Source organism: Corapipo altera, unplaced genomic scaffold (assembly GCF_003945725.1).
Source record: "Corapipo altera isolate COAL_440 unplaced genomic scaffold, ASM394572v1 122, whole genome shotgun sequence".
NCBI lineage: Eukaryota > Metazoa > Chordata > Aves > Passeriformes > Pipridae > Corapipo > Corapipo altera.
The window spans coordinates 385,302-395,989 of NW_020884961.1; the positions used below are offsets into that span (position 1 = coordinate 385,302).

The following is a 10,688-nucleotide window of genomic DNA, read 5'->3' on the forward strand; positions in this document are numbered from 1 at the left end:
GGTGTGTACTGCAGTGGTGGTTAATTGTGAGGCTTTTGGCAAAACTCCAGGTGCTTTTCATCACAGATACAGGAAGAAGTGAAGAAAAAAAAAAAAAAAAAAGATCTACCTGTCTTAGGTGGACTCTTAGAAAATCGAGAACACCCAAACCTGAAAGGCTGGTTACGGTAGAATTCCTTCTCTCCAACACACAGGTGAACTTCAAAAATGATGCATGGTCTCGAAAAGAGTCTTTTAAAAAGTTATAATAATGCCTATGTCACCGTAATAGTTTTCAAATTAGCGAGGAAGCATTATAAATAGAGCAGATTTATTTTTCTTTTTTTTTTTGTTTCACTAGCCAGCAGGTATGAGCAAGAAGAAACACCACAGCGAGGAAGGTCCCTCCCCCAGCGCCACTGGGAGATGGGGTAAACACTGAGCAGGGAATAAATGACAATGAATTGCTTCTGGCTTTTTCACCGTGGGGTTTATCTCAGTATTGCACAATCTTAGCCTTAAGGCTTGGCTTTCTTGGGTGATCTTTCTTTTCTGACATGCAGCGTTATGAGTTTACAGAATTTTTATACTCCTTCAGAGTAGGTAATTCATTTGCTCCATAGGATTTCTCCACAAGCCTGTTCCTTCATGTCCTTAAACTGCAGTTTGCTGCTGGTTCAGTCAGAGGCAGAGCTCTGTCAGCTGTGATGTTCTGTGCAGGTCTCTTGTCGGGCCTTGGGGGTAGATGAGTCCCCAGAACATCTTTCACTCTGTGTTTCAGTACTGTCCTGGGTCAGCTGCCGGCCTGGGCACAGCCAGGTAGGGGGGCTTTGAGGTTTTATGGCTGTGTTATGTGGGATGGACTGGCCAAAATCCAGATCCATCTGCTTCCTGCTTGGCCCCTCTCCACACTCCAAAGCTCCCAGTGCTGTCAGTGTGCTGGTCCTTGTGCAGCCCTGCCTGTAGCTCTTTGCAGCAGGTGCGAAACCAGAGCCGCCGTCCAGTCCTTTAAATACTGAGTCTAAGCAACGTGCCTGGTATCAAACAGCGAGTCTTTGGGGCAACATCCAACCTAACCAACACCCCCTTCTCCCTGCCTGACAGCCAGCCTTTGCATTCCACGTTTTCCTCCCTCAGCAGCAGGGCAGACAACAACCTCCTGGTGCTGCCCCGCCGTGATTCATCGCCGGAGCAGGTCTGTCCTGTGGGCTGGCTGAGATAGCTCCATGGAAAAAATACCACGTGAGCATATAATTAAAGGCTCTCTTAATTCATTACGTAGTGAGAGACTGAACTGAGATTGCAGCCAGACAGACACAGCCCTTGGTAGTCACGGGGCAGAGAATGCAGGTTGGGTTTGTGTGTGGATCTCGCAGCCTCGTGTGGGCTCAGCATCGGGGATGGGGAGAAGGTTGTGGCAGTTCAGAGACTTCAGCTCTTCAGTCTGAGCCTGCAGGAGCTCTGGTATCTTCCCTCCTTCTTCCCTGGCAAACTCCTAACGAGGTCAGCCCTGGGGGCAGGAATGGAAGAGGAGAGGTCATCCGTGGGTGGTTTTCAGGCACTTGCCCTTCGGGATGTGATGTCGGAGCATCTCACAGGAACACCGAGAACTTTTCAACACACTCACTGTCTGGTCCTCATTGGAACATTTATCCTCTGGATGAAGCAGCCCTTTAAGAACAAATTCTGGAGTCAACACCTTGTATTGAAAACAAGAACAAATCAGGGATCAGTTAATTCTTAATCAGGATTAACGTTTGGCAGAACGTTAAACAAATACTTATTTCTGATAATGGGCCTAACCTGAACTCTGTTGGTACAGTAAATATTAGTACAAGAGCCCCAACAAAGTTCCAATTAGGACCTGCCTCTCTTTCCAACAGAGGTCAGGGTGCCATGTAGGAGTGAGAGGTCCCAAACTTGACATTCTTTACAGGGAGGAGCCAGAGTTCTGTTTTTAGCATCTGAACAGCAGCGATGGATGTGCTGTTTTACACATGAGAAGCTGATAAATTCTAAATGTGGCTGGCTGCACTTTTTTTTTTTAAGCCTGAGGCACACAAAGGGCACTTCTGCAAGGAGTTTAGTTGAAGAAAAATTCGAAGGATAAAATCACTGTTCTTTGTGTTGAATATATAACTGTGTTAAAGCTTCGTAATTCATTAATTATAGAGACATTGTGCGCGATACATCCTTCAGCAACAGCTGACATCCACTTTCTGTATTACTTTTTTCTTATGTAATTCTAAAATAGAAGATTTTGCAGTATATTTTTTACAGATTGAGACAGCTTTTCTGCATAAACAGTCCCTATAAAAACGTAATACTTGTCTAAGAGATAACATTGGCTTGCTCTGTTTTAAGCTACATATTTTAGTTTTACACTAAATTTAGACACTTCTCATTTAACTCTAGATCCAGTGAAAATCTGTTTTAAATTAAATAGGGTTGACTTGACATTTTGCAATTTTCCTGTGGAGACAAGGCCTAGGGCTGAGGAACAGGTTTTTGTTGTTTGTTTGTTTGACTGCTTTATTTGTATGTTTTAAATGAGAAACATAGCAATAAATTAAGAAAAAAAAGAATTACAATGTGGAGTTCAAGTGACATAGGCCTCCAGATGGCTGGGTTAAAGTGGAGGTTGGTTTAGAGTATGTGTTTAAAGGACTAGTATGAGGCTTTTTTCATTCATGTGACCTTTCAGTATCCAACATCTGCCACAATTCCTTTACCAGCTCTCTCACTGAAAGGTGCTGAGCATCCAGCTGTGTAAAATCTTAAAAATCAAAATATCTGTCTCCAATATGGGGGGGTGGGGGGGAAGAAAACCCTGTTGTTTGCAATGCTTTGAAGCCAGAAGTTGTTTCTTTATTTTCCCAAGGCTTGAGCAAAGCTGTGCTGCAACTGCAGTGACGCTCTTGGGCAAGGCAGGGTGGGGTGAAGCAGGTGCTTATTGATACCTCCAGGCTACAGGTAAAGGTGACTGTGTTTTCTTGAGCATTCACAGACCTAAACAGGTGGATTTTCTTTTACTGATTAGCCAGAGAGTGGACACTATTTATCCTCTGGTTTTGATGGCAAAATTTTAAAAATACTGTGGGTCAGTGAAAGAGCTGGTAACTTGTAAAATTAAACTTGTGAAGTTAAGCTTACAAAGTTAAGTAACAGTCTGTGGTTTTTCATTGTTGTATCTCCCAGCCTCCTACTTTTCAATAAAAAAGGCATGTTCATAATTTCAAAACCAAAGAATTATGTCCCTGCCCTACCAAACTGAAATAAGTTTCTTCTGGAAGATTTGGGTTTTTTCTAGAGTTTTGGGGTGTTTTATTTTGATTTTTTTTGGGGGGTAAATTGATTTTGGGTCTGAATTTGACATGGTGTTTGAGGAACTCTAGGGTAAGGAATAAAGTGAAACCTGGAATTTTGGAGTTTTATGCCTCTTAAATACCAACAGGAAGCATAGTGCTGAACCCACTTTTTCAAACCCACAAACATTTGTCAGGAGAAGTTTTTACATAACATTTCTTATAGTCCACAGTTCACCAGTAAACATTCAACCAGTGATAAGCACAAAACTTTACCAGATGACCCCTAGATCAGTATTTCCCTTGTTGTTGTATTTATATTCACTCAGCCCTTACTGCTGCACACTTCACCTTGGTTCCCCTATTTCTCCCACCTTCCCAGTCCCCTCTGTTACTTCCTTCCTTTTCACTGTCCCTCTTTGCTCTCCAGACTTTGCAGTGACTTTTCCAGAGCAATGCTGTGAGTCCCAGATGTAGGAGAAGGACACCAGAGAGGTGTGAGAGCTCGAGCTGCTCCAAGTAACAGACCTTGGAGCATCCCCAACCCTGGTAAATCGGGTGCCATTTGCTGCTGTCCCTGGAATTCGGGACATTAATGCCCTGAGTTGAAAAATCATGTTACTTTTTTTTCTGTCATACAGACATTACAAATGTGAGGAGCTGCTCGTGGGTCCTCCTTGCTCCTTCCTTCCCTGCACAGCAGTGGGAATGTGCTCACAGCTGTTGGAAGGAGCTGGAGTGCTCGCCCTGCACTGAGGGAAATGTGCAGCAGCTTTGCAAAATTGCCTTTGGCGCCTGTCTGAGTGTCCTGTAGAACCAGCAAATTCCATTTTTCTCAGCAGTTGATGCAGCAGTTTTCAAAACAAGCTAGGCAGCATTTTTAAAGATTTCCATTGCAGTTTCTTTTGGAACTGGGAAGTGTCCAAAAATCCATCTGTCTTTGCTGTTATCATTGATCCTGAATAGGAATTGCCCTTTTTCCTGTGTAGTGCTTGTGCTTCTAATAGCCATATCTTGCCCATCCCTCTAATTACTGCTTTATTTCTTTCAGCAGCTTAAAATGAATTTAAACAACCTTTTAACACTTCCCTTTTCCAGCTGTGGTGTGTATCTTTCTGTTAAAAGCAGCAGCATACAGTAATTGCACATTGAAGAGCTGCACATTGAAGTTTTAATTATTTTGTGATTGCATCCACTCAGGGATATCCAGACACAGATTGCTAATGAAATACAGCTCAGTGATCCCATTTCTTATTAATGGGATCACCTTGTGACAAGTATTTTCTAAGGAAGAAAGGTGCATTTGATAAATTTGATACAAGGAGGAAAACAGGGAGAGAAGTTGTTTCTTTTTTTTCTAGAGGCTGTTGTTTTTGCAGACATTATTAATTTATTAAAGTTGTGTCATCTAGAGAGAGATATATTCAGAGTCGGTATCTGGATGTGCAGATACCAAATGAAGGCCCTCTGAGGAGCCCTGTATTCATGTAGTATTTTTTGAACTGTGGCAATCTGTTACTAGAACTCTGTAAAAGAATTCTTCTTTCAGTTTTTGGAAGCTCTGTATCTCTGTGTGTCATGTGGCTGTTCAGGATGTGAATATCTGTTTCTATTTTCCTCTCTGTGTAACAGAAGTTGATATGTTGGGGGTATTGATTTAACCTGACTGATGGGAGAAGACTTTTTTGGGGGTGTGGTGGGGTGGTGGGATCTGCTGTTCTCCCTCATCAAAGGCTTCTGGTTTTGCATTAAATCATTCTGTGCTGGTGAAGAGGTGTGTAGTACACTGATGTTTCAGATGTCTGAGCAATGACAGCAAATCCCACCTGTCTGCTTTTCTGGGTTATTTTGCAGCTTTTCCATATTCTCTCTTTCTGATGGGTGCAGTTCAGCAGCACAGACAGGTTCAAGCCTAAAATACTCCAAATAGCAGCTCTGTGGGGAATAAAACACCACAGCTTCCTTTGTGCAAGAATGGTGTCAAATGTGTCACTTGGCTCTAAGATACTGCAAAAACTGTACTTAAGTCCCTTTCAGGATTGATATATTAATGATTGACAAACTGTGTTAATTAATAAGAATTTAACATATTAGGACTTCTACTGTGCTTAATGTTGTCTGCAAATAGATGGATACTGATTCTTTTATGGTATTTTCAAGACTGTATTTCTTAAGAAATACTATTTCTGTAGTGATGGATGTTGCTGTAATATTTGAAGTCCTTTAAAAGTGGACACCTTAAAATTCTGCACTTTAAAATCACTTTGACAGTGTCTCACCGAGTTATAAATTGTATCAGTGTTACTTCTCATGTACCCACTTACCTTAATCCTCATTGAGCTACCTGTGAAGGAAATAAAAAAACTGCTGCTGATAAAGAAGCAAAGGAGTGTATTAAAAAACCCAACTCTTCTTTCTAAGCAACTTTAAAGTGAGTCTGTGTTGAGAGCCACGTGCTTTTTTCTTTCAGGACACACAACTCTGCCCCGTGTCTTTCCTCCAGCGGTCACTGGATGCTTTTAGACCTTTTTTTTTTTTTTTTTTGTTCCCTGCTGCTCCTGACTGTTGCTTTTGTCCATTTTCTCACCCTGGCAGTCGTTCCTGTCATGCTGAAGGCTCTGACCTACGATGAGAAGAGGGGGGCCTGCAGCGTGGGCTCCAACGTCAGGGACGCCGCCTGTTACGTGTGCTGGGCCTTCGCCCGCGCCTACGAGCCCACAGAGCTGATACCCTTCATCAGCCACATCTCCAGGTAAGGTTTGAACTGCTGAAAACCAGCATGTCTGCTGACAGGCACACTGAACAGCTTAAAAGTGAAGAGCTGAGTATGAGCGGGATGACGATGACATAAAGTGTTTCCTTTCCAAATCGAAGTGTTTCCTTATGACTCCGTTTCCTTCTGTTCATCTGTCATAGGAAAACCAAAGAAAAGTCCAAAGAAACTCACTGTAAGGAGATTGAGAGAAATTAGTGGAGGCTTTGGCAGGGACAGGGTGTCCTGTCCTACTTGATCACCCACTCTTGTGCTGAGCTCAGCAAAATTCTGGCAGTTTAAGAAGATTTGGAACCACAGTTCAGTAGAATTAGAAATAAACCACTCTAAAACAGGGGAGTTGCTTTATGGAGCCATAAAGACATGGAATATTAGGAGAAGATTTATGGAAGAAGTTCCTTCTTACCTTTTCAGGTGAACACTTGTTCCTAACGATCCAGGGTTTCTTGAACTTTGTCAGATGGGTGTTGTGCAAAGAATAAAGTAGGTCTTTAATGGCAGCTTACAGCCTGCAAGTTGATGAGAACAATAAACTGCACTTCAGCTCTTCTTCCATATGTTTTAAAATTTTCATTTTGAAGTGTTCCCATTCAAAGATTATTTTGAGTAAATAACAAAACCACTTCCAGTTTCTGGAAGGGCTAAGAACTTTACACAGTGATTCTGAATTCCTAGTAACACAGCACTTTTGAATAATGGAGGGTTTATTATAAATAAGAACATGTTTTAGTTAAAGTTATCAAATACATGAGAGAATTTGTTTTCTCTTTTGATACCCTGTAGTTTTATAGAGTAGCCCAGTCCAGTACCCCACTTAGCAGTGGATGGAAGCATGTGTGTGTAGTTCTTTTTCAATCTGTGGTTTCTGTTTCAAAAGACTTTCAACAGTAAAATCTTCAAAATATTTCCAAATCTGCAGTGCTGCAGTGGTGGACTGGAACTTGGTGCAGCTTTTCACTTAATACTGTTGATATTTTTGCAGATACAAACTGGTTTTACCTTTTTTCTTTCGTCTCTTGCTTTCCATGCCTCTTTGCCTGTGGGATTCTGTCTTTGGTGTTTGGTCTTTTTGTTGGCCACACACTGGCTGACATTTGAGGTGTCTTTAATGGGTGACTTGCACTGCAAACACACAGAGGTGGCTTCTAACAGTTTTTCTTGGCACACTTTTAGGACAACCATTGATAGCAGCAACTCAGGCATCTTTGTCCCTATCAGAGGAATTTTGATCAGTGGTCATTTAGTATTATCTTTTTAAAAAGAAAAAGAAGTTTGGACTCTCCACTGATCTGTGCTCCTGGGTATCTGGTTGAATTTTTAGGGGCTGCTTTCAGATTACTGACAGAGCTATTTCAGTCTCATCCAAAAAGCCTGATTTGTAAACACAGAGTTACCTACTGAGCTCAGCAGGTTTCCAAAGAATATGTGACTGTTTCTTTCTTCTTTAAAACCTATTTTTAAAAGTTCTTTTGAGACAGTCTGTAAATCAATCCATTTTTGTTCCTTGATCCCAGTGCACTGTGCCCTGGCTGGTCTCTGCTGTTCTTTATCCTTGTAGCCTCACTCTCCAGTGTGGGGTCACCCAACAGGTCTCTGACCTGTGTGGTACTTGCTCCTGGGGTTTTTTGAGACCTTGATAAAATCTTTCTGTCTAAGAACCTGCTGTTGAACTTTTGAAGGCCAAACACTGTTTTTCTTCTTTTTTTCCAAAGTGAGCAGACAAGAAATGCTGAGACATTTTAGCCTGGTGTCTCTGATGAAGCAGTTCCATGTTATTCTGGTGATGTTCCATCTAGAATGGCATAGATACTAAAGGAGAGGAGTCTGGTAACACTGAGCTTTGCTAGGATGTGATGCCATCCACTGTTTTGGGATAACTTTTGGAAAGAGAATGTGGAACTCCAGAATAGCTCAGCTTCACTTAAGCATGCTAGAAATAGTGATATTTGCCACAGCAAACTAGAGATATTCTATTTTGAAGGGTCATATTTAATTCCCTTCTAGCTGAGTTCATGGTAAATTATATATGGTGTGAAATTCTTAACTGAGGGTTCCTAAAGATGTGTTTGTACAAAAATGATAAACACCAAAGTCTACCCTGTGTTTGCATAGGGACAAGGGGGAGTGGTTTTTAAACTAGGAGAGGTTTAGATTAGATGTTAGAGAGAAATTCTCACTGCAGAGTTACATTTATATTCTCACTGCCAGCAAATCTTCAGGACAAGTATAGCCCTATACTTAAGTTTGGTTCAAATCTGGTGATTTTTGTAGATTTGGTCAGCAGCCTGATGAAAATAAAATCTTTGCTTCCATCCTCTGAGTTGAACAACATTAAGTTTCCTTTCAGGATCTGTTGAGCTTATTGCTCATGAAACTTAAAAAAGCCCAATTGTGGGTGTTCTGGCCTTACCTTCCTCTGAATTCTGGTCTGTTCTGTTTATCAGAGGTTTTCTTTCATGGTACTTTGAGCAATATATTTCATTTACTCCCTCTACCCTGCTGTGCTGCAAAGCAGTGTTGCTCTCCAGAGGTTTGTTTGCAAGCTCACCCTGGGGATTTCTCGGGGTTTGTGCTGTTTTGTTTTACTGTCACGAAGCTGTTGGTGGGAACTCGTGGACAAGTATGAAGGAGGTTGTATTTCTGAAGAAGTTCCTGTCCCTTGGCCTGTTCTGGAAACAAATTCTTCTTTTCTTTTTAGGAAAGTGTCAAGTGACAATAATTGATATCCCTCTGCCCGTGGTTGTAATGGCAGTGAACGCTGTGGCTGTTCCAGCTATGACAACTTCAGTTGTTGGGAATAAGTTGGTGGAATGGAGTGAAAAACAGGGTGGACAGCCAAGGGGAAGCTGAAAATTGCTCATGAACAGCTGTAAGGTGGTGTGGTTTGTAATGTCTTAGTTTTCCAATGAAGCTGTTGTTTTGAGAGCAGAGCAGAGAAGTATTTTGGCAAGTATTAACGCTATATAAGGCTTTACTCAAAAAGCTGTGTGGTTCTGGTGGCCATACCTTTTCTGAATGTAATCAACTCCTGAAGGTAGAATTGCCACTCCAAAGAGAAATGGTGAAAAAAAAATATTCAAATAAAGTATGACACACAGTTTCACCTATTGTGTCAGCAAGCCGATAATTACACCCGGCTTTTTTTTTAAATCTAGCCTTAGGTGTGTCACTGTTTTACTTAAAGAAGAGTCATACTTCTAGCCACAAGCAAATTGTTGCTACCCTTAAAAAAATGCAGAACTCAGCATCTTGAAACAAAGTGCATAATATCCATTGTGAGCTGAACTACACAGCAAAAAACATCTGCCTGGATAAGAATACGTGCTGGGAGATTCTTAGAGAAAAGCAGTAAACACCTTCCAAAACTGCAGTGAGTGATTGCAGTCCTGAAGTGCTGGCTTTGCTTCGTGCTAAGAATTGCAGAAGATTTATCCTGCTTTCAGTGCTCAGCTGCTGGAGGCACGTGGGACCCACCTAGGTACCAAAATACAGAAGTACCACATAAAGTGGGTCCTGCCCTGCATCCCCCTAACAGCAGTTACAGATTAAAGCAGAGGGGACTTTGGGGTGGGGAGATTTTTTTTTTCTTGTATTTTTATGTAATGGAAAACCAGTATTTTCTGTGTTTTCAGTAGTCAAGGGACATAAATACTTCACTTCAGACTAGTGAAAAATCACTTTAAACTGCATAAAGTCACATTGTTTTAGTAAAATTTCTAACAGTGCTTTAAAAGAAATATCTGTCTCCATGTTCAGTGACAGCTGTTTCTTCACTGATTTCTTATTCTGTTAAGTGGTTCTGTTAAGTGGTGAAATTAAGTTACAAACTTGAATTGCTGTAGATCATAGATCAACCCTTCTCCTTCCTGACCTTCTCGCTCTTTTAAGAAAGAAAAAAGAGAACACTTAATAGAAATAAGTGTCCAAGAGTATTTCTAATTGTACTTGCTCATATTTTTACATGGCAGTGTTTTTTCCCCATCCATATTTCAACAAGATCCACTTGCTCCCATCTGCTTAATAGTTTGTTAAAGTCTAGTTTAACTGGTTTCTAAAATCTTGCCTCATCTATTCAAACTACAGGACCACAGAAAGAATATTCTTGGCAGTGTGGACGAAACTTCACTTTTGCAGGGCAGCGTTCCTCCTTTTTGAGATGCAGGCACTGAAGTTGCTGTTCAAGCATATCTTTATAAAAGCACCATTTGACTGAGCTTTGTTTCTCTCCCAGTCTCTACATGCACCTCTCCTCTTAAGCTTAACCTGTGAGGAAAGTGAAACAGAACTTAATGACTTGGAAATAGGGGTAATTTGATTCCTGCCCCCTTGGGTGTGGAAGTTGCTGTCTGTGAAGTGGCAGGTGCACACACTGAGGAACTGAACTGTTTTGTTTAAAACCCAAACAAAAAATAAAAAGGAAAACATGCTGCTGCTCTGTTAGACAATTATAGTGATTAAATGGTTGCTGGCTATCTCCATTGTTTGGAGCTCTGCAGAGTGGAGGTTCCTTTGCCTGTCTTTGGGGTGGGTAATCGATCCCTGGTGGTTGCTGAGGGAGGTGGGATGATGGAACCCTGGCACACACAGTGGGAGCAGGGCTGGAACCCTGGCACACACAGTGGGAGCAGGGC

General features: G+C 41.6%; 1 protein-coding gene and 1 long non-coding RNA gene across 2 annotated transcripts in view; one reads left to right on the plus strand and one right to left on the minus strand.

Annotated features, from left to right (window-relative positions):
* TBCD (tubulin folding cofactor D) overlaps positions 1–10,688 on the plus strand; it is a 117,564-nt gene that overhangs the window by 44,497 nt on the left and 62,379 nt on the right. Inside the window, 1 exon segment of the mRNA XM_027664101.1 lies at positions 5,880–6,036. Coding sequence (XP_027519902.1) covers positions 5,880–6,036 — 157 coding nt within the window.
* On the minus strand, positions 422–6,359 carry LOC113956998. Its single transcript, XR_003531045.1, has 3 exons — positions 6,232–6,359; positions 1,603–1,678; positions 422–1,489 (listed from the first exon to the last, which is right to left on the minus strand). It is a non-coding gene; the product is annotated as an uncharacterized LOC113956998 (long non-coding RNA).